The sequence below is a fragment of the Crinia signifera genome, chromosome 2, assembly GCF_055691185.1.
Source record: "Crinia signifera chromosome 2, ASM5569118v1, whole genome shotgun sequence".
Classification (NCBI taxonomy): domain Eukaryota; kingdom Metazoa; phylum Chordata; class Amphibia; order Anura; family Myobatrachidae; genus Crinia; species Crinia signifera.
Window position 1 is genome coordinate 285654846 of NC_139218.1, and position 25134 is coordinate 285679979.

The 25134-nt window shown below is 39.2% G+C and overlaps 1 protein-coding gene across 1 annotated transcript in view; it reads left to right on the forward strand.

Annotated features, from left to right (window-relative positions):
- The window catches only part of UGGT2 (UDP-glucose glycoprotein glucosyltransferase 2), a 290033-nt gene extending 265140 nt beyond the window's left edge, over window positions 1-24893 (forward strand). The window contains exons 35-39 of the mRNA XM_083168784.1: window positions 673-833; window positions 953-1067; window positions 13369-13485; window positions 22764-22908; window positions 24530-24893. Coding sequence (XP_083024910.1) covers window positions 673-833; window positions 953-1067; window positions 13369-13485; window positions 22764-22908; window positions 24530-24552 — 561 coding nt within the window. The 3' untranslated portion in view covers window positions 24553-24893. The remainder of the gene's footprint in view (window positions 1-672; window positions 834-952; window positions 1068-13368; window positions 13486-22763; window positions 22909-24529) is intronic.
- Window positions 24894-25134: the final 241 nt, after the last annotated feature.

Consider the following 25134-nt stretch of genomic DNA (forward strand, 5'->3'; position numbering starts at 1 on the left):
GTGTCCGGAGCTATTCAATTATAACCCACAGTAAGCCCTGTGGCTAAGACATAGATTCCACGTTAAGTGCCCACAGCTATTTAATTACCATATGCAGTAAACTTGTGAAAGCCCAGAGGGTGTCCTTAACATGTATATCTGCTCGCACCCTCCTTATGTCTAAACAGAATACACATTAAGTAGTACATTACCATGATCATTAACATCTTTTTTGCTCTGTGCCTGAATTTTGATGGACGGCTTTTTCTAAGCCGCTTCTCCCTATTAATCAGTGCTCACTGGGAATTTTAAGCAATTGGTTATTATTCTATTGCTTTTTCTTTATCTCAGGCACGTCTTTGGGGTATATTCAATGCGGGGAGGCAAGCAGATGACGGCCGTCAGTATTCAATTTGCCCCCTGCACTCACCATTTCCACCTGGCCTACTCCCCGAGAGAAGTTAGAAACAGCTAGTGAGGCCGTGAAAGCGTTACGGGGGCTTGACGGCGAGGATGGATTTTCCTCGCTAAAAAGCCATCCTCACTGTACAAACCCTCTCACTGCTGCTGTTTTTGTGTGTGTGTGTATATTATATGTCCAAAGGGAGTTTATGCACACAAGTCTCCGATAAACATCTAGCTACAGTAGCTGACTTTCTTTTCTCGCTTTCTCTGTACTTTCTTTGTGACCAGATTGTAAGGGCAGATTTAAAAGAATTACGTGATTTTGACCTTGGTGGAGCACCTTATGGTTACACTCCTTTTTGTGACAGTCGCAAAGAGATGGATGGATATCGGTTCTGGAGATCTGGTTACTGGGCATCACATCTTGGACATAGGAAATATCATATAAGGTAGATGAAAAATTGTTTAATATTAATATGTGTAATGTACAGTTCTTTGTAAATAATAACGCCCAAACCTGGTAATTTATGTAACTTGTCTTCTATATAAAATTCTCTCTGTTTTGCAGCGCTCTATATGTAGTGGACCTTAAGAAATTCAGGAAAATTGCAGCAGGTGATAGGCTCCGCGGGCAATACCAGGCTCTTAGCCAGGATCCAAACAGTTTGTCTAATCTTGATCAGGTGATCTTTTTATTTAGTTTTAATCTTTAGCACTCTTATGCTAGGAAACTAACCAGGCGTAGAATAACATCCACCTTACAAATGATACAGATGTGTTCACACACATCTAGACTCCTTACATGATAAACATGCCTTCTTGTTGCACCAGGCTTTGCCGCAACTAGGAGCAATGAGTGTATATTCGTGCATTTTTTTTGTGGAAATGTGCCTGTCTCTCCAAACGAGTCATATAGTGCACACAAACAACCACTTGTTGATTAAATTGATATGCAGCATGCCTATATTCTGTGTATATTAATGGCTGTAATTAGAAGAAAGAAATCGGATTGTCTTATGGTGGTGCACCATTTATAGAGAATGGAGTCATAAAATATACCTTTTATTATTTTTATTTAAAATGAAGAACACGAAATACAACATATAACATAGACACAAGTGAAAACAGTGTGTTTTTAAAAAGCACGTGCGGGTTCCAAAAGCAATTCCCTCTGTTATATTTTATATTTTATCAGTGACACTTTATATTTTCTCCTTCTTGATTTTTATACAAAAATAATCGAGGAATAGTGTGTGTCAAATTAGAATAAGTTTTGTGTTTATATGCAATTGTAGATTTTTAAACAGCCTAATTAACAGCTACCTTGATGCGGTTATTGGCACTTAATTGGTTACAATAGACTAAAGGCTCAATTAATTACCAGAGTGTCTGGCATTGAAGCTTATTGTGTTGCTTATATTACTGATACAATTGTGCTACATTGAGGTCTAAGTAACCGGTTGTTGTCACTAATGAATTTCGTCTGGAGTCACTACTTATAGTGAGTGCTGCAGAACGGATTTTGTAGGTGAGAAACACCTGTAGGTAAGTAAGCTGAGAAACACCTGTAGGTAAGTAAGCTGATCGGTCTAATGTCCCTCTCTGCGAGAGAGGGACATTAGACCGATCAGCTTACTTAAGAGCACTACTTGTGTGGTGTTGTCCACATTTATACTGTAATTAATATATCAGCAGTAATAATACATAAAGAGGTGTTTCTCACCTACAAAATCCGTTCTGCAGCACTCACTATAAGTAGTGACTCCAGACGAAATTCATTAGTGACAACAACCGGTTACTTAGACCTCAATGTAGCACAATTGTATCAGTAATATAAGCAACACAATAAGCTTCAATGCCAGACACTCTGGTAATTAATTGAGCCTTTAGTCTATTGTAACCAATTAAGTGCCAATAACCGCATCAAGGTAGCTGTTAATTAGGCTGTTTAAAAATCTACAATTGCATATAAACACAAAACTTATTCTAATTTGACACACACTATTCCTCGATTATTTTTGTATAAAAATCAAGAAGGAGAAAATATAAAGTGTCACTGATAAAATATAAAATATAACAGAGGGAATTGCTTTTGGAACCCGCACGTGCTTTTTAAAAACACACTGTTTTCACTTGTGTCTATGTTATATGTTGTGTGTCATATTTCGTGTTCTTCATTTTAAATAAAAATAATAAAAGGTATATTTTATGACTCCATTCTCTATAAATGGTGCACCACCATAAGACAATCCGTTTTCTTTCCTCTAATTAAAGTCTTAATTAAGTTGTCGGTGGTAGCACACCCCTAGATCTATCCTAAGCGAACAATCTATACCAGAGGGGGCCGTTTTCAAACCAACTTGATATCTATCTCCCCTCCTGTGCAACAGGTTAAACAAGCCCTCACATACCTATATTAATGTCTGTATCTGCATATGAAACGCTATTTTACTGGAAAACACTGTAACATAGCATTTCTTATGCAACTACAGCTACGGTGCAGACCAAATATAGGTATGCCACATATCATTTTAATGCCCATGCTTCTTATATGCATCATTTTAAGAATAAACGCAAATAAAGGGCGCACAAAAACATGCTTGGTGCTATTTGAGTCGCACCGCCCTTATGCGTTATATGTAACGCTACGGCAAGCCACAAAATTTTATTTTCATTAATATATTTAAATATTTTCATTAATAATATATTGATACTGCTGTGAAAATGTATATGTTTATGAATAATACACTTGCTTATTTAAGTTACTATATTTTCATTTTTGACAAAGTGTCTTATTTCTGCACCTATTTTATTATTCCTTTTTTGCTGGTATCTAAAAAAAAATGTCATTGTACATATACAAAATGATTCTTAAATGCACATAGACTTTTAATAATCAGCTGTAATAAAGCAATAAGATCTAGGAATTTTGTAGAATGGTTTGCTTATACCAATCGTTTGCTTATATGTACAACCAACCATATCTTCTTTCCCATTAGTCCATTTGCGATTATTTTCTGACTTGTGCTGTCTTCATACAACTAGCCTTAAAATACAATGTGTTGTGAGATGCTGGGCGGAAGTGAAGTGCCTGTTCCTATGTAACTCTGAAAATGCATGTAATGCTGGCTATACATCAGACCAACTTTCCTCCAACCATCCAACTAGTTACTTGGATGGAATAAAAATATGGTACTGGATGGGAGCAAAGGACAATCAGTAATGTGTTTACAAACCCAGGAAAATGGACACTCAGTCAAATTGTTTAAATCAAACAGGTTCAACTACAGTACCGTGTCTGAGCAACAGTTTTTGTCCTTTTCCAGATTTTGGGAGCAAATTTCTGAAGTAAATATTACATTTGCTCCCATCCAGTATCCAGCAACTAGTTGGATGGTTGGAGGAAAGTTGGTCTGATGTATGGCCAGCATAAGTATAGGACACACTGGGAGACTGTGATGGTTCATTTGACATGCAGGGCTGTCATCAGAAATGATGGGGCCTGGAACTGGCAGATAGACAGGCCCACGCTTCCCCCAACCATTTCCATGCTCACATGGTGTTAATGAAGGGAGATGTTAAAGAAAAACATAAGGAATAGAACACAGAGAAGGAATAGGGAGTGATCGGAGAGAAGATTGGATTTCAAGGATGTCTGATGGTGACTTGCCCATAATAGGGTATTTCTGTCATTGTCCTTTTTAAATAGTGTATATTGTAGCAACAAGTCTTTACGATAAACTGTAACATCTGAAAAATTAATTCGGTGAGCATCAGCTAATGCCGTAAATCCAACCAGGCTTGCTAAATAATTGAGCCAATGGACATACACGATTTAGAGATGCTAGACCAAATTTTGTGTTAGCGGTCAGGTGAAAAACATGCTCTATGCATCAATTTAAAAAAACATTTGTATGTCTGGAAGTTTTGAAACAAGTCTTAAATATAATATCCCATTCCTCTTACTTCAAGTTCCTCTGAAAATCCCTCTCCCATAACATCTGAGATTTGATTTTAGTCTTTTCAGAGAAACCAGAAAATGATACCACTATGAGATGGTGCGAAATTGAGTTTGGATAATCTGGGTAATAAACGGTGTCGAAGTTGGAGAGGGAATAGATACTAAAGTCCGCTTCTAACCTGTAGATTATTATTATTTTTATTTTTTTGAAGTCTCCCCTTGGGATCTCAATGTTTTTTGTAAGTGGGAAAAAGGGGCCAGATAATTCTCAAAAAATAAGTTAATTCAATTAACCATCCCCCCTGGGTATCCAGCTACCCAGCCTCAAATTAGGGATCAATTACATTACTGAAAGCAAAGGTAGTAGGTTAATGGTAGGTTAACGTCCTTGCTATGAAAGGCGACAGCATGCCAGACCCTCATTTTGGCTTTTGCTGCCATGATCACTTAAGTCTGTGAGTGAAAGAACAGCGGAGGCATCCAAAATAAGTCAGCTAGGCCAAGACTAATAAGACTTGCAGAATCACAATGAACATAATACACATGTTGTCCCGCACGACACCTACCTGATCAAAATTGATACGATTAGGTAATAGATGGCAGAGTCTATTGGTCACTAACTTAGCATATAGCTTAATATCAGTATTAAGCAAGGCAATAGGCCTATATTTCTGCACCACAGCTGAGGGTTTTCCTGGTTTGGATATAGTCATTATCTGTGCTTAAAGCATTTACTTAGGGAAATTATGTAAGTCAGACGCTTCATTAAAAACCAATAATAGAACTGGAGCTAAATCATTTTTATACCTGTATGCCTTATAAAAGTTTTTGTAGGGTAGCCATCAGGACCTGGAACTTTATCCTGAGGCATGGAATCCTCCGCTCCACTTCCTCCCTGGTGCATTGAGTGACAGACAAGCCTCAGCAGACAGCTCGGGCAGCTGCAGATCACAAAGAAATTGCTCAAAGTGGGGAATATGTTGGCTATCTCAACTGGGTCTGAAACCTTCCTACCCTTATCCAAAACTATGCTGTGATTCTTTTCTTTGGCTCCCCTACCTCTCAGTTTGCATGCCAAGAACCGGCTTGCTCTCTTTCCAAAGACATAGAATTGTTTAAATCTATTAATGTTCCCCTGGAACTTAGCTAGGGAAAAATTATTCGACTTGCCACGGGTGCTCTGTAATTGCTTAAATACTGTATTATCTGCGGGTCTGCTTTGAGGAGCACTTAAAGTTTAGTTACCTCTGTCTCAAACTGCCTTTTCAAACTGTTTCTTATACTCCTTTTTAAGCTGTGCCACCACCTGTAACGCAGAGCCCCTAACTACCGATTTAAGATCACACCAATAGTTAAATGTCGAGGTGTCAGCTGGGGAGTTTTCCTTCAAATCATTCCATAATGAAATATGAAGAGATTGGTAGGCCCCTGGCTGAGAAAGTATCAGTCTACCCAGTCTCCACTGCCCAGGCTGGACCTGCCTAGCCCATGAGATAAAAGGGGGGGAGTGATCAGACCATGTAAGAGGCAGTATTCCCACCTTACTAAAAGTTGGGAGAGACCATCTATCCGAGATGGGTAAATCTATACGAGAGTACGTACTATGAACGTGGGAGTAAAAAGTATAGTCTCTGACTGAAGGTTGTTTAGTGTGCCAAATATTCTTTACGTTTTTAAGAGCCCTTCATTTCTTAACGTTTCAAGTTGTCAAAATTTGTATGCTTTCTTGAAATGTCCTGTTTGCTATCTCGATCAACCATTCTCAAGAATGTCTTGAGGCTTGGCTTGGCCGAGACTGGATCATATGAACTTGGGCATTACGGATGGTGTGGGTTTTCTCCCACAATCCAAAAATATACTGGTAGGCTAATATATAAATAAAAATAAAATATATAGAGAGAGATAGTTAAGAACAAGAAGACTGTCAAGTTTCACATGAAAGTTCTCTTTTTCTGGGCATTTTGAGAGTATAATCAAACTCACAAAGGTGATGCTCCAGATACTAAACTACTTCAAAGGAAGGCTAGTTTTATAGCTTCCCTAACAAGCAAATGTCTTTTCAGCTGTGCTAACATAATTGCACAAGGTTTTTTGGGGGTTTTCTAATCATCCCTTAGTCTTCGAACGCGATTAGCAACACAATGTACACGTAGAACACTAGAGTAATGGTTGCTGGAAATGGGTCTCTATACACCTATGTAGATATTAATTTAAAAAAACAGAAATTTCTAGCTACTGAAGTGTAGTCATTTACCACATTAACAATGAATGTATAGAGTATATTTCTGATTCATTTAATGTTATTTTCTTTAAAAAATAAGGTCATTTTTAAGTAATTGACCCGAAACTTTTGAACGGTAGAGTGTATGTCAATATGTGTCTGTGTATACAGTATATATAGATAGCTAGATACACAACAGCAAACAATGTGGTACTCCAGGACTTGTGAAGTAAGAAAAAAAACCTTATGTGGTCTATGCTGATTCGAGTGCTTGACCCATCTTCAGGGCACATAAAGAAATAATAGAAACAGTGCTCAATATATACTTAGACACTCTGTGCCCAGCCGCCATCTGTCCGCCTTCGGGCACGGTCCTCTGTCTTCTGGTCACATTGTGGGAAATGACATGGCTTCCATTCAGGAGTTTGAACGGCATACGGTACGGAGTACTACAACAAAAGTGTAAATTACATCTATAAATAGATAAATATAGATAAATAAAATAAGATAAATATTATATCTATTAGATTTATATATATATATAATATAAATAAATATATATATATATATATATATATATATATATATATATATATATATATATATATATATATATATATATATATATATATATATAGAACAAACAAGAAACAGGCAGCGGCACTCCAAGGATTTTTCAAGCAGTGTATTCAAAGGTCAGGAACCAACGTTTTGGGGTATCGGATCACCCCTTTGTCAAGGTACAAGTGAAGACGTCTTCACTTGTACCTTGACAAAGGGGTGATCCGATACCCCAAAACGTTGGTTCCTGACCTTTGAATACACTGCTTGAAAAATCCTTGGAGTGCCGCTGCCTGTTTCTTGTTTGTTCTACAATTTGTTTCCAGAAGGCACCCAGGTATTTTCCCCTCACAGCTGGAGTGCCAGTCCGCCCTCTACAAATATATATAATGTGTGAATACAAGGAAATACCGAAACCATGCCAAAAGGTAAATAGCAGCACCTCTGAATGTCCCCTGTTAGCCGGGACCAAGGAAATTGATAGAGATAAAGGAAAGCTCAGAGTGCGCTATAGAAGAATACACAATTTAAAATAGCAACATTTAATAAAATATTGCCTCTGGAGGCTATATGACCTATATGATAGAACAATCACAATATAAAATGACTGATTTAACAGGAACTTTTTTGATCTTTCTATTGAAGATGCAGGCCCAACGCGTTTCGTCAACGAAGTGACTTCATCAGGGGCATTGGAAACATTGAGTGTGGCAAGATAAATTTGCACTGTAAATAATACAAACAGTGTAGTTCAATAATATATAAAAACATAGGGATCATGTAGATGGAGAATAGGATGAGGAGAGGAGAACAACAGAGGAGAACAAAAACACAATTTATCTTCTCAATTTGTGAACACCAATTTCGTTGACAGAAATACATAAATAGCCATGACATTAGGCTAATTGATCCATAGGTATTTTAACATCCACAAGATATATGTACAAACAATAAAGTTTATTCAAAACAGTGACCGATACCCAGGGGCGGATTTAGGGATGAGGGCGCCCCTAGGCACAACAATAATGTTTACTAAGTAGGACAGTTTATAGGGGCAGTATCTGCATATCCTATCCATTTACACTCTATTTAAGATGGAATATAGTACAGTACAGTGGATATTTTGCAGTTATTGGTACATTTTCGGCTGACAGTACTATCACAGGCATCCAAGTGCCGCCCCCAAACATGTGCCGCCCCTAGGCACGTGCCTCACATGCCTAATGGGAAATTCGGCTCTGCCGATACCCCCCAAAAAAGGGCTTCACACACACATAAATGGCACACAATCACATGACATAAGGATCAGGACTTATACCTTCTTGATTGGTAGAATTTCATACAGTTTGAAATAGTGAGAACTGAATTCCCAAATAGTAGGCTGTAGATCTAAAGATAGAAGCATATAATTGTATAGTTAAGTGGCTACCCATTGGATTATACCTTCACCTTCACCATCACCAATTTAGTGTTAGAATCAGTGGCAAATGCAGGATTTTCAGAAGGGTGTTTCCAGAGGGGCGGAGCAAAGCACGGAGATGGACACTTAGGTGACCCAGTATATGCCGGGTCAGTTAAAGTATTATAGATAGACCAAATGTATATAAATAATAATAATAAATACATAAAAACAAATATATATATATATATATATACATACAGGGGCGTCAACAGCAGTGTAGAACACTGGGCATAGCAATGTATTGGGGCCCCTACTGATCCTCCAGCGGTAGGGGTGGGGGAAGCTTTGATGTCCCGGGGGTGGTAGGGGGTATTATATCAACCACTCAGCATGTAGGATGGATCAGTAATTTCCACTAATTACCCCTTTACTGCACAGATGGTGGGAGATGGGGTGGGAGAAGGGGGCATTGGGCTGAATGAAGGGGCCCTGATACATAACTTCCAGGGTGGTAGAGGATGTTTAATATGCAGAGGAGGGGTGTATAGTGGAGTGGGCTTATTATTCATAATTTTCTGGTGGGAGGACAGCTTGCTTGACTGCAGATCTCTTCAGTTCCCGGAAATAGATTTCTTAGATTTTAATCTAGAGAATCCCACCTACCAAATGGTATTGGAGACTAGGGGATCAGAGTTCAGGAGGCAGAGCAATCTGCCAACGAATATATAAAACTACATACCAGGTGTGTGGAGCTGGAGCAGTAACCAGCTGCTGGAAGGCTGATATCTCTGGTTCTGGGAAAAGTAGAGACAAGCTGCTAGTATCGTTCAAAGGGGGAGAGTCCCAGCTTTTGGAATATACCCACAGTAAAACTCTAAGTCAGACAGAACCTGAAATATCTGACTGGGAATAGCAATTAACAGGCTTGGATGGGGACCACTGCTTTGAAGTCAGATATCTCCGGTTCCCAAGGGCCGATTTTTACAATTCTTATACCCATGGAAAGAGACCTTAGACTCCTAGGGGGGTTTCTGGGTACTCAGAAACCCCCCCTGCATGCGCTACTGAGAATTGATGTTTGTGCCAGTGGGAGTTGTTTTATGAGCCATGTGGTATTCTAGTCCACAGCAGATGGACTATTTGGTATGGGCAATATATCCCGTTTTTTTATGAATTTTCACTTAACTGTTTTTAAAGATTAAAAGTGGTACTACACCATTAGGCGCCCCCTCTGTCTTTCTTTTGTTCCAGTGTGTATATATATATATAGGAGGAGAGGGGGGGGGGGGGGGGGTCTGGCAACTCCACTTAAAGGATTACTCAGCGGGTGCACGCTATCCTTTGGTGTTGCTGTGTTGAAAATAAAAGAATTGTTTTTTCAAGGCTGGAGTGCGGCTGAATATTGGACGTGTGTGTGTGTGTGTGTGTGTGTGTGTGTGTGTGTGTGTGTGTGTGTATGTATGTGTATATGTGTATATATATATATATATATATATGTATATATTTATACAGAAGTACCAACACACTCGCCATTCCTAAAAATGGGGTGCAAACAGCACCCACTTCCCAGGATGGGGTGCGGTGGCCTGTGACCACACACTCTAGTAAATACAAACACAGGGGGAACAGCACTCACTACAACAAACTAACTCATGAACTAAAACCCCATTATTTATTTTATTGATTATTTGAATGTTAAGGTGAGCTAGTTTGTTGTAGTGCGTGCTGGGCCCCCTGTGTTTGTATGTATGTATGTATGTATGTGTATATATATATATATATATATATATATATATATATATATATATATATTATGAGAGAGGGGCAAAACCAAATGTTAGGTACGTAATATGGGATAGGTGTCTAGAATCATTCAGGACCCTCTCTAGTCAGCAAATGCAGCAAGTGAATTTCACAAGATCTCTGGAGAGATGTTGAAGCATCCTACCGTCCACAATTGACTGGAAATGGTCATCAGGCAATGTAATGTATCATTTGCCAGTCAGTGATGTGTTACGCAGGATCAGTAGGCCCAACCTATGCCATGTGCAGACACCCCATTCCATTTTAACCACCACCAGCATGTCACCTTGTTGACAAGTGAGGTCCATGGCCTCATGCAGTCTGCGCCACTCCTGAACCCTACCATCAGTCCAAAATAACTGGAACCATAATGTATCAGACCACAGTACATGTTGCCAGTCCTCCAGTGTCAAGTTCACAATGTCACTAGCCTAGGTAAGACTCTGTATTCAGTGTCATAGTAATAACACAGGAACTGTGTTGGGTCTTCTTGCTCCAATATCCCATGGAAGCTAAAGAACTCTGCCCTGACCTGCTGGATATATGTCTGATACCCCCAGCATTGATGCAATTTGAGCTTTGTGTGTTACTATGGACAATTATAGCCAAACGCCACTCATCATAAACAGTAAGACGCATGAACATCAGACACCAAGCTGTCCATAGTGGGTTGCAACGCCTTCCCTTAAGTATTTCAGGAACACATGTATTGCCATAGACTGAGAGATGTTCACTGTCCACACAACTTTGGAAATGGCAAGTCACATCCTTCCATCACCCAATACCTGTACCTTCTCTAGTATTGAGCATTGAGCTGGATGGAATTTGAAAGTATTGTTTTTTTTGGTTGTGTGAAAAAGTTGTAGATATTTAATCTACTTTTTGCCACTTCTTGCACTGTTGGCAAACAGGAAGAGACGTTTGCTTAAAGTACTTAAAGCTGGGCTGGAGGGAGTAAAAAATCCTTTCTGCAGATTTGGTGTGTTGTCCATTTTAAAACTTCAATTCACGATGATAACATCTTAAATGCTTCAGCCATCAATTTATTTTTCAAGTCTTGATTCTACTTTTTAGTTAAACATCTACACTAGTTGTCATAGTAACCAAAGAGCAATGGTCTCTTTGATTGATAAAAAGGACTAATAATAAAAAAATAGCCACCTGAAAATTCTGAGATAGTAACTTTGCTACTTTAAACTTTTACTCAACTCAGGACTTTCTGCATTTGTATTTCTTTTACATTTAATGTCTTAGTCATGCCTTTGGTGTTGATTACTTATCTTAAAAAAAAAATTGTGTGTACATTTTGTATCTTCCCTTACAATAATTGTATTATTCTTTTTTTATAATTTTCTTTTCTTGGTACATTAGTATACACACATTTACTGAAGTAAATTTTGCCTTTTTCTTCTCTTTTCTTAATTGCATCTGTGGGGAAAAAGCATACTAAAGATCATTTGTTATGCAGAATTCTTGATGACCTTTATTGCTTCTTGGTTGAGTAAAATATACTGTTGGCATTGAAAATGTTTTGGCTAATTATATAAATTTGTACATATTTGCTTGATTGTGATAATGCTAAAGAGGAAATGACTCTTAAAAACAAATCACTGATTAAAAGAAGGTGCAGAGAGTATCTCACCTGGAGATAATTTTGTGATTGCATGTTCTATTAGGTTATCTCTCATTAACCGTACAACCTTTTTTCTGGTTTTATTGAATTTTCTGTTTAAAGCACATAATGATCTGTGGCTATAATATAATATACATATATACATACATACATACACTAGCTAAGTATATTGCATTTGATGATGTTTACTGGATTTCAAGTATCAAATTCAATTACATGTGTTTACTTAACGTTCCATAAAAGGGTGGTAGCAAGCCCAAGGCTATTTAATTACAGTCCCTTTTCCTCAAGCGGTAAAATACATGCTAAGGTTAACCCATTGACTCTAGGATAAGTTCCAGGAGCTATGGGTTAACCACTTTGTGGCACCTGTGATCAGGACCATTGGACATGGATTTCTGTTCACGTTGACTTTAGCCTTGGGCAGATCACGGGCTATAATTGAATAGACCCTGCAGATCATTAGCTGCATCCCCATTCTTATCTCTTCAATTTTTTTTTTTTTTTTTAATAATAGGTTATATGGGCAGTAGCATATTTATAATGGGTTCAGTCCCAAGGGGGCGTATGATGCACCCAAGTTTTGAATACTTATCCTCCAAAGCCCAGCGTTAGTAAGAGCACTGCTGTAATCAGCAAAATAATGGCGCGCTGGTGCTTGGACTCCACAACGTTGCTCTGAAACTGACAGCAGCAGCGATATGAAAATTGCTGGAAAAAAAGGCGTTGCAACATTTTTCTGGAGATTCGCTCATGCGCAGTAGGGTCTGAGGGCTCTAGTGCTCAGACCCTACTACACAGCACTACTCATGGCCGAGGTCCCGGAGGGGGCCAGGCCAGAGTAGGTTGCACACGGGCCTCCTCCTCCTCTTAAAACACCCCTATATATGGGAAACTAATACAATTATGTGGAGAATATACTCTGTTCTGTATACTGCTCTGAATATAAATCTAGTGCACAGTGTTAGCTGAAAGCTAGATCTCCCTCTGTTCAGCAGCAATAATAGATAACAGCATGGATGACTTTCCCTTACACATTACATCACTGTTGTTAGGTCTGCTCCCAATGCTTCCGGGCAGTGTCAACCAGCACCACCTTCCACAATACTTTGTATGAATTATGAATGTAATTATGTACTTCTTATGTTGCAAAAATGTTTACATGAACAGTGCCTATGGAAGTACTGCTCATACTACTGTGTACCTTTTAGTTATTTACAAATATTGCTAATTATCTAGTGCAGGCATGTCCAAACTATGGCCTCCAACTGTTGCGAAACAACAACTCCCATCATGCCTTTCCACAGTTTGCCATGTTTCATAACAGCTGGAGGGCCACAGTTCGGACATGCCTGATCTAATGTAATTATAGAAATGTTCTGACTGTTTTATTTGTCACGCAGGATCTGCCTAACAATATGATTCACCAAGTGTCAATAAAATCGCTACCTCAAGAATGGCTTTGGTGTGAGACCTGGTGTGATGACAAATCTAAACAAAAAGCCAAGACTATTGATCTGGTGAGTATATCTAATGGGAAAAACATATACTGAACATAATAAAACACTACACATTGCTCTTCCAAATTATATACACGCTCACTTGCAGGATAGAAACATGCAATAAATGAGACTCTGCCAATGACAACACAAGGTTATCTCTGTCTTTATACTGCCTTAAAGGGCTACAGACAGACCTGTCCCCAGCTTCTACCTGCATTATTGTCAGGTTTGTTTCTACTACAGAGTTTATTAGTACCTCAGTGCCTCAGTCAATTCGATTTTAACAATCTGGACTTAATAATGGATATCCTTCAAGCTGTTACTGTAATGACAGAGTTTGGGAAACTCTTGTTTAACGTATTCCTGAGATGAAGGGTAATATGGCATCCATTTTGAGGTTATATGGTTATCCATTCAGCCCCTGCAGTGTAACAAGTTGCCCATAACTTTTTTATATAGAAGAGTCCCTCCTTCATACTTTATTTTCATTCATCTTTTTAAAATAAATAGTCAAGGAGGTTATAAAATGTGGTCAAAGTTGAGTAAATATATTAAATAAAAAAGCAAAAAAAAAGTTGTTGTTCATCTAATTTTTAAATCAATATCAATGGGAATACAGATAATTTATTTTAGAGAAATCCGTAGCATTGTGTTCATGAATAAAAAAAAATACATATATTAAATACTAGCTTTAGTTTACAAATCAGAAACTAATGGATAGGTTGTACATTGGAATCTGCAGGATCTGTGTTTTCCCTGCAACATTTGCAATATACCTCTGTCCACAGTTGTTCATTTTATGCCCTATAGTAGTGCCTTAGTTCAAATTTATGACACAATGCCAGTTCACAATATTGCCACATTATCGTTTCATATTTTTGCCACATTGTAGTGTCCCCACTTTACATTGTCATATTGTAATACTAGTGCCCAGTTCATGTTATTCCACTGTTCACATCATTGTTTCAGTAGACTAGTTTTCTCTTTAAGACTTGTGTGCTATCATTTATCCTTAGCCCAGAACCTAGGTCGTGAACTGTCATACATATAAGAGGAGCCAGCCTTATGTAGAGGGGCACGCATATAGATACTGCTCTTGGAGTCCTTGTGACTGGCATTTGCTATTAGAGTATCCCTTCTGCAAAATGGTCACCAGGGGACAAGGGGAGTATAAAAAAAAGTCGGGGGGGACGGGAAACCTGAAATATTCTGAAAATCTAAGTTTTTTGGAACATTTCAGATAATGGATACTCCTACCTGTACCATGGGCCTTATTCTGGTTCACTCTTAGAGGCAAATTCCTTCTCAAATGGACAAAACCATGTGCACTGCAGGGGGGGCAGATGTAACGCGCAGAGAGATTTAGATTTAGGTAAGTTATTTTGTTTCTGTGCAGGGAAAATACTAACTGCTTTATTTCTACACTGCAATATAGATCTCACTTTGAAGAAAAACTCCACCCAAATCTAATTCTATCTGCAAATGTTATAGCTGCCCCACCTGCAGTGCACATGGTTTTGTCCATTTGAGAAGGAATTTGTCTCTAAGAGTGAACCAAAATCAGGCCCCATGTCTATTAAAGAGTAATGTTAGATTGGAACCACGATTAATCACATTGGTAAATTAACCTGCTGTATAAATTATGTATGGACTATAAAAATAAAAAACAGACAAATCCAGTGGCGCTTAAACTACAAACTGAAAATTAAAAAAAAAAATGTATATACACATTTATTAGACAATAAACACAAATATACAGTATCAACCTCCTAGGCTGTCATTCCGCTCAAAGTACGGCGATGAAGTGTACCTGTATTTCGCCATGCTCAGGGCGGCTTTTTCAACCAACAAACATTCACCATTTGCTCACTCAGAGCTATCCATACCACATATGTGGATTTATAAGGAATATATTTGACCCCCCTTGAGATCTAATATTATCTTCACCTGCCTGCTCCCACTCCCTAATTTGGGAGCACACAAGCAGCTCTATACTCAGTGAATAGCTGACATTGCTCTATTAAATGAGCTAAAGTTTTAAATGCAAATTGTGTTTATTATTTTTTTTTTTATTGTTTAGTATATTGTGCTGATTTGACACCCCCTTGGGGTTGATATATGTGTGTTTATTGTCTAATAAATATGTGTATATTTAAAAAATGTAATTGTCAGTGTGTATTTTAAACGTCACTGGATTTGTGTTTTTCTTGTTAAATTTGAGGCTGCCATACCTCCATTTTAGTGACTTCTGACCTACAAATGCAGACCATTTTTTTCTTCTTGGACTATAAACATCTATGGTTTTGGTGGTCTATATAAAATACGTATATCTGATGGAAATAAATAAGGGGTATTACTACTGTTGCAATGTTCTGTTTAGATACAATGCCCTGCATTATTAATTAAGCTACTAATTTATTTTTCTATTTTTTTAGAAGACTAAAAAAATTCTTTGCTATTCTGTGTACCAATGTTTCAGCCTCAATCCTGTTTAGTTACATGGTTTCATTAAATTCTGAGAAAAAAATGTCTACTGATATAAGTACTTATTTAGACTGTGCATAGTAAATAGATACAGTATTTAATTGTCTGTCAAAGATAGAGGCCCTGGATTTCTTTGAGGGGCCAAATACTAAGAAGAATGTCCGAGCACCAATTAGCAGCAGGAGCCTGTTCATCTTCAGGGTGTTTAGGGCAGAGCTATTATTGTATTTGCTGCCAACTACTCAAATTATGTTCTGCATGAAGCACTATATTTCCTGGAGGAGAGTGGAAGCCTCAAATATCCTGAACACAGGACCATAAAGTCTTTAACCACCTTAAACTGTATGTGCTGCATTTCCAGCGTATATTTTTCACTCCTTTGGGCAAACACAATCCTGGCAATGTATTGGCTGGGGACTGTGGCCAGGCTGACACTTGCGCTAGAAGCTACAGATACTTCTCCATACATGCATGCCTTTATCTTCACCATAACCACACCATCACTGAAAACTTTCACATTGACACAATACAGATAAAGAAGTATTTGTTCTTGTATGTGTTTTTGTTGTTATACTCTCGTTATATTGATGTTTACTCTATGCACCTAAAGCGATCTTCTTCCATTGATGTATCAGTCATTTGGTGGAATACAGATGGAGCATGAGGAATTGCAATGCAGCATGTCCTATTACCTTGGAGCACAGCACAATAAGTAATTTGTCACTTGGCTCCAATAAATGTTCTCTAGCTATAGATCCAGCTGGATCTCAAATTAGTCATGACTTTGAATTAGCGATGTGCCTCTTTGCAGCCTGGAAGTGACCCTTAATCTGTCTGACCTTATTAAAGATTAATTTAGTGTTTATTTTGTGCAGTAAGCTTAATGTTCCAAGTGGCTGTGAATATATATCAGATCCTTTACATCTCTGACATTCTGCTTGCCTTACAGTGTTAGAAAATTGGTTCCTCTTTGTTTTCCGCTCTTAATCAAATGTAGCAGCTTCTTGTTCCACCTGTGCCTTAAGGGATAAAGTCTAATAAGCTATGGGTAAGATCTTATCCGTAGGCTTGGAATTCTCATTCCATAGCAAATGTGTTGAGAGAGAGAATGAAGAGAAAATATACAGCACACCGCCTGGGAGCATGTCTTATTCTGTAAATGCTCAATTTGTGGAAGTCAATAAACTATTCTGTAATCTGTCAAGGTCTAAAAAGTAGCATTGCAGTTTTGCCTGGGGTAGTCGGGGTAAAAACAAATGGCAGATCTTCATGCAGCACCTTATAGATCTTCGCAGACTGTGACGTAATATGTTAATTTGAAGAGATCTGCAATGTTGTGAATGTTCATGAAACATTTGTAGTTACTTTATTGGGTCTGCTTTTTAGACGCAATGTCAGAGTGAAATTTTGTAGCAAGTACATGTTTCTCCTCCTGCGGTGTTTCATTGTTTTCTTAATGGCTGTTAGACACACCATTGTACTAATATTTAGACACCTCTGCAGCTGTTTTGCCGCGGATAGATATGTGAAGCGCCAGTGCCATCGCCATTCACCTACCCCCTTTGCTTCCATTGTATCTGTGTATATCATGCCGAGCTTACTGTACAGTAGTTTCATAGGGGGGTGCTCCCATCGGCCTGCCACCGGTCTCGGTGGGGAAATGTATTCCAAGCTTTGCTCTGTAAGCACGGGCTAAGCTCAGCAAACCTCTCCACACCGAGTCCCTCAGGCTGAAATGGCATCTATGTAGCATTAAAAAAAATGGTGGCGGACGAGACTACTAGACTTAACAGCATTTACATTGGAGACAGTTTTTAATACAAGAATATTTATCCTATTGTGTCAAACCCCGAGTGCCATCAGCATCTGTACTTGCGGTATAATTACAAAAGGCTTCAAGGTGTGAATGAAATACAGTAGCCCTCATGGCCTAACGGTTACGTCCACAGCGTGCTGTTCGCTGTACTTCGTGATCAGAACCCGCCATGAGCAATAATTTAACTTTTTGGGGGTTTATTAAATTATTTGTATTTATATTTATTCTTTACACTTACACATACTGTACTTTGGTTTCCTACTGTATGCATTTAGACTCTGGCCCTCTATTTCCAAAGCTGTGTTCCTGCCCCCAGACTTTAAAATCAATATTTTGCCACTTAACATGTGCACATAATTTGGTTTGCAAAAGAAACCCCCGGTCAGTTTCTTCCATACACTTGCTCTGCTCCTGCCACCGGACTTTAAACTGTTTTGCCACTCTTAGCACTGGACATCTGAAAGTGATCCCGTAATCGCACATTCAGCTCCGAAAACACTGAGAGGAAATAGCTCCACTCTGTAGAGGTGCCCATACACTGCTACGATGTCTCGCAGTAGTTTACGGACACCCGATACCCTGCGAGACGCCCGGGACCTTCCCGGTGGCAGGGACCCATGCGATCCGTCACAATTTGTTGTGATGGATCGCATGCGTCCCTGCTTCCCGCCTGCCTTGCCACCAGGAGGGAGGTCCCAGGGCAGCAGGTCCGACCACCTGGTCAGGTCCGATGCGCATTGGACCCAACGGCATGTCAGGGACAGCCGATGGGTCCGATTTAAAGGCCCGATTGGTCGCAATCGGCCAAAACCAGACCAATTCGGTTCAGTGTATGGGGATGCCAGCCTTTAGGATGTCGACCACAATTGTGTTAATATACTACATAGTTGCAAATTTGGACTTCTGGAATACAGTATGGCGAGATAATGTATGCAGAGCATAGGTAAGCTCGGCATACTATACACAATCTGTATTTAGCGATACAGTAGTCCAGTGCTCGTCTGTAAAGCATACCATACATTACTAAATTTAACATACAGTACAGTAGTTTTTGGAATCTATTACTGTACTGGTAGATAAATGTAAGCATTACACTAATCAGAAACTCCAAACTCCACACTAGCCATGATGCATGTCAGATCGAATTGTGATCAGACCCCCATAGGTAGGCTAGATGAGCATGGCTATACCTGTAGTTACCAGTGCATGACCAAACTACAAAACAGAGAGTGTGGTTTTTTCGGACCCGCACAAGGTTCTACCCACCTAGGGTAGGGAGGGCAAGTGAGACCTAATCTCTCCTGTGGTGGGGTACGGCCTGGGTAGCCTGTAACCAATTCTCAAAAATGGTATCTATCACCCTGATGGGGTGTGGTTAATTCTGGAGTTGGTGGTTCTCCCCTGAGTCCCCTTTCTTCTCCTTTTCTTAGAACTACAAAACAGTAATGTCAGCACCTGAATGAAGCAATACTTTAATTGTTCCATCGCACACCATTTAGTGGCCCCTGGTGCCCAAAACATTTTCTCCCATAGATGCCTTTTATTATATAGGATTTTTATACCAGGGGTAGCCAACTCCAATCCTCGAGAGCTACCAACAGTTAACGTTTTACAGTTCTCCTCACAGAATCACAAGTGAAGTAATTAGCTCCACCTGGGGATCTTTTAAAATGTGTTAGTGAGTAATGAGTGCACCTGTGCAGCAGCTAAATGGTCTGGAAAATGTGAACTGTTGGTAGCTATCAAGGACTGGCTGCCCCTGTTTTAACCATCTTTTGCTGTTTATTGTGCATGACTTTGCATGAAATTGGGGCTCTTTTTCCAATACTGTTGGAAACTGAGTTGCTCACTGTGATTAGGAACTACACCTACTCTCTCTAGGAATAATTTTTATGTGCAGTAGCAAGTCTGACATATTCTGTAGGTATGCGTATTCAGATATACCCCGTATGTGGTTCATTGAGTTGTACTACTTAAATAACTACATCTATGGAATTGTGACATTAAACATTGAGGTTAGGGGGATGTATGGATTTGTGGACAATCACAGTCATTATACTGCAGACTGTGGTGTACAGAATATTATTCTACATCTAATTCAGGTATCTACTGCATATGAATCATTACATATGCTAAATCTTAGCAATAATTAGGTCGGTACGAATGGTGTAATGGTTAGCATTACTGCCTCACAGCACTGAGGTCATGGGTTTGATTCCCACCATGGCCATGACTGTGCAGAGTTTGTATATTCTCCCCGTACTTGCGTGGGTTTACTCCAGGTACTCAGGTTTCCTCCCACAATCCAAAAATATACTGCTAGGCTAATTGGCTCCCAACAAAATAAACCCTAGAATATCTGTGTGTGCGTGTATATGTGGTAGGGAACATAGATTGGTGCACTGCACTCCACTGGTGATGGGACTCATGTGAATGTTCAAATATTCTCTGTAAATAGCTGCTAATAAACTGTTAATAAATAAATAACTATATACATAGTTTGATACGTATTCAATTCTAAATTATAATAACGATTTCTCTTATTTTTCTATCAAAACGTTTCTAGCACTAGTGTCATAAATGACTAAATAAATGGATCCTGCAACTTCGGGGAGTGCCCCCTGGGCCTAGCTTGTGTTCTGGTACCTGCTTACAGTGGGGAGGTCTCAATTTCTATTATTGTGGCTAAAATCTAATGAATTCTTGTCCATTATGTTTTTAATGTAGGGTACACACCAGAACGTTCATGATCGTGAGACAATCGTACGATGGTCTGTTGCAAAAGCACTTTTTAGATAAACACACACAAAAAAAAAGTAAATCATTCATACTCGATATGCCACTGGCATTAAACATTTTGAATAAAAACACTAGTTTTTTTTAGTATAATAGTTTTTATTTTTTACAGAAGTCATGGCGCGGTGCCTGTAGCTTCAGCATAACAAAAAAAAGGTACTTGTTTCCTAGCACGGCGCCAGCGATGGAAATTGTATCCATCGGGTCCCAAAAAATCGCGTTGATCGCATTGCATGCAACCAAATCGCATGCGATGCGATCTACGCAATTTTTACATTGGAACCAATGTAAAATGGTCCCTGAGACCCGAGTTTACATTGGCCCCAATGTTCAATGCCCCCCAGACCCCAATTTTCATTTTCCCCACCCTGATGGGTCAAATGGCCCCCCATTGTTAACGCCACCTCATGATGAACACCAACCCAAAGCGTGGCGAGCGGAGCAAGCCTGCGAGGGGCGGCGGTACGCTTCCTCCAACCTTTTCATACCCCCACTATCCACGTCGGCGAGGAGTTGGTGAGCCCCGCGAGGGGACGCGCATTACTTCACAGGTATTACGCGTCCCCTCGCGGGGCACGCTACGCTCGCCACGCTTCGGGCTTGGTGGCTCGCTGCGCTCGCCACACTATATAAAATCAACTCCACGCCAACGTGGATAGTGGGGGTATGAAAAGGTCGGCAGACGTGTACCGCTGCGCTTGCCATGCTTCGGGTTGGTGTTCATCGTGGGGTGGCGTTAACAATGGGGGGGCATTTGTCATGTAAATTACCCATCAGGGTGGGTATACAATGAAAAATCGGGTCCATTGGCCCATTTAACATTGTTCCCTATGTAAAATCGGGTCCATCGCATTGTATGCCATTATAATGGCATACAATGGACCCAGTTTTACATAGGAATTTAACATTGAATACAATGCATTCAATGTTAAATCGCGTTGGTCGCATCGCATGCCTTAACTTAAGGCATGCGATGGACGCGATTTTTTAATTGTCGGGGAAAAGGTTAAAAATAGCCCTAAAATTGCGTTGGTCGCGTCCATAGCGTACCTTAAGTTAAGGTATGCGATCACCCACAACGGGCGCCATGCTAGGAAACAAGTACCCAAAAAAAAGATTGATTAAAAAAAAAAAAAAACACAAAAAAATTTGATTTAACCCAGCCAACCCTGATTGGGTCATAATGATAGCAGTACAAAGGGATGACTAACCAAACTGGAACAATCCAGGTAGGCAAACATTTTTTTATTTCGAAGAATACTTGAGTTTTTAAATGTTAGATAGTTAATTCACAAAATGTTCAGTTTCCTGATGGATTAATCAGATCTTCACATAATTTAAATAACACATTAATTACAATTTGGTAAGGGCGGAACAACATCAGTAATATCAGCATGCCCGAACAGAGCAATAACTGAATTACTCTGTCCTGTGCCATCTAGTGGCCACTGGCACTCGCACCCCTTGAATTTCATCCATGGAGGTGAGCAGCTTTTTCCTTTTTATTATACAGGATTTAATTATTGTCACAAATTATTAGGCTCTTTTCTATTTACTAGTACTGGTATCAATGATGATACTATTGAGTAATATTTGGTGTGAAATTTAATAGGATAAGAGATTAAAAAAGTGAGTGATTTGCTAAGATATCTTCAGGTTTTGTTTAAAGCGGCAATCATTTACACTTCAAAATCAAACTGGTTTCTTACCAAATCTCTCACTTTCTGAATCTCTCATCCTATTAAATTTCCCCCATAGTATTTAATTATTGTCGCAAATTATTAGGGCCATTTCCATCCACTGGCAAATTATTGGGGCACTTTCCATCCACTGGCAAATTATTGGGGCCATTTCCATCTACTGGCAATATTATTATGCATATTTATGCATAACTTCAATTACACAAACTACTGAAACACGATCTGAACGTTGTGACATTAGTGCTATGTAATGTCTTTGAAGAATTACTAATGAAACATCTTACTTTCCACATAAGCTGCTGTTTGCTGAAAGCCAAAGGGTCAGGATGTTGATGAGAAGATTTCAGGAGCCTATTGAAAGATCTGTTCTAAAGTAATTTACTGTAATGCTCTGATGGAAGACTGTAGTTAGGAAGAGATATTAGGCATATGGGCAAATTACATTTTTTTATTATGCTTTACAATCCTGATCTAGCATTCTGTTAAATATTTCATCACAGTGCAACAATCCCAAAACTAAGGAACCCAAACTGAAAGCTGCAGCACGGATTGTCTCTGAATGGACGGACTATGACAATGAAATTAGGCAGTTTTTGAAACAGATCGAAGAACAGAGGAGAAATGACACACAAGCCTTTGTTGGAGGTAATTTTTCTGACATTTTTACATTAAATCAAAAAATTAATGACCTAAGGCATAACTTGTTAAATACTATAGGACAATCTAGGCTGGCATACAGTATTACATAATTTAGATTATTTTAGTACTTGCTTTGTGAACAAACACTTTTTTTTTTCTTGGCGCACCGTTTTATTCAGCTTAATTATGAAAATATAATTTTTCTTGGGTTATAAAAGCAAAATGATATGAAAAATGTCAACAAAATAAAACCTTTCCATGATTATTCTCAAATTGGATTATTTTAAACAATTCATAAATCCCTATATACTGTATGATATACAGTATCTATATCATACTGTATTTCTCTTGGGGATAAGAAATAAGCCCAGTGCAGGGCTGGTGCAAGGTTTCTTGGCACCCTAGGCAAATCTTCTGCCAACTGCCCCACCCCCACACCACTAATTACCTACTTTCCGAGTCAGTCAGGAGAAAGTGTATAGGCTATGGCATACATGCATCCCATAAACGTATAAAAAAAATAATATCCAGCATGTCGGGCTCAACCCTTCACCACTGCACTGCGGAATAATACAAGTCATTCGCTTCTGGAGGGGCTAGAGCAGTGGTAGCCAACCCTAGCCCTCGAGAGCTACCAACAGTTCACATTTTCCAGACAACCTAGCTGCTGCACAGCTGCACTCATTAATCACTGACACATTTTAAAAGATCCACAGATGGAGCTAATTAGCTCACTTGTGATTCTGTGAGGAGACCTGCACTGTTGGTAGCTCTCGAGGACTAGGGTTGGCTACCCCAGGGCTAGAGAGATGGGGGATGGTGGAGAGGCGAGACCTATGGCAGAAGGAGATAGAGAGAGAAAGGGGTGTAGGAAGGTGGCATAGGTAGGTGCAGGGTGGTAGGAAGGTAGCATAGAGAGACATAGGGAGGAGTTAGAGAGATGCAGGGTGGTAGGAAGATGGAAGATGGCATAGAGAGGCACAGGATGGTATGGAGTTTAGAGAGGAGCGTAACTGGGCAGGACTACTATGTGTATTTGCTGCCTCATGGATAACTTAATATCTCACCAAATAAAAGTAAATTGAAATTCAATGTCCAACCAAAATATCTTATTTTTGTGTCTCATTAATGAGATGGAGTTGAGTGTGTGGTGAGTAGAGATAGGATAAAGCTTGGGTGAGTGGGACACAACAAAACAAAGTATTGTATGGGGGTGAATGAGACTTGAGAATGGGAGAACGTGTATCAGAGGTAAATGGGGGATGATGTTGGATTTTGAATGGAACTGGAGGAATCAGAAGTGAGCAGGGACTGTGGTGGGTGTTGTTGGATTATCACGGACTAGTGAGCAGAGGTGCAGTGCTGCAAGGTGGGCAGGACTCTATGGAACACTGGGGATTAGATTCACAGTTTTTATAATGCAGTCAAAACATAGAGAACTGACTTTAAACGTAAAACTTAGATACCTGCAGGCACCACTCTTTTTGACAACAAATCCTGTACATCCTGGTGGTTATATAGATAAATGCATGATTAAGCAAGACAACATTTGTAGGCTTGTAAATGAATGTGTACGTATAAACCAGAGGAGTCATGATGTCCTATTTTTCTCTTTGTTCCACTGCAGACTTAAAGCATGATGAACTTTAGCAGATGTCAATGCTGTGGAGGAGAGTAAGGTTGCCGCAATTGACTTTTCATTCTACAAAGCAGTTTACAGAAGACACTTGATATAATGGTGCCTTTTTGCTGGATACAGTAAAATACATTGAAGTATATTTTTTTCTTCAATAGCTGAGAAAGTTTTTTTTTTTTTTTTTACCAACGAAGCATAAATATTGAAGGTTTTTACATTTGTATATTATGCATTGTAATAATGTTTGACTTTGGTAAATGGGCACAACTTTATGGTTATTTATTTTTTAGATTAAAATATACAATTTTTTGTATGATCCCCTATATTACATACACATAGACCCTTATTCAGATCTGATCGCAGTACAAAATTGTTCTCAAAATGGGAAAAACCATGTGCACTGCAGGTGGGGCAGATGGAACGTGCAGAGAGAGTTAAATTTGGGTGGGGTGTGTTGAAACTGAAATCTAAATGGCAGTGTAAAAATAATGCAGCCAGTATTTACCCTGCACAGAAACAAAATAATTCGCACAAATCTAACTCTCTCTATACATGTTACATCTGCCCCACCTGCAGTGCACATGGTTTTGCTCATT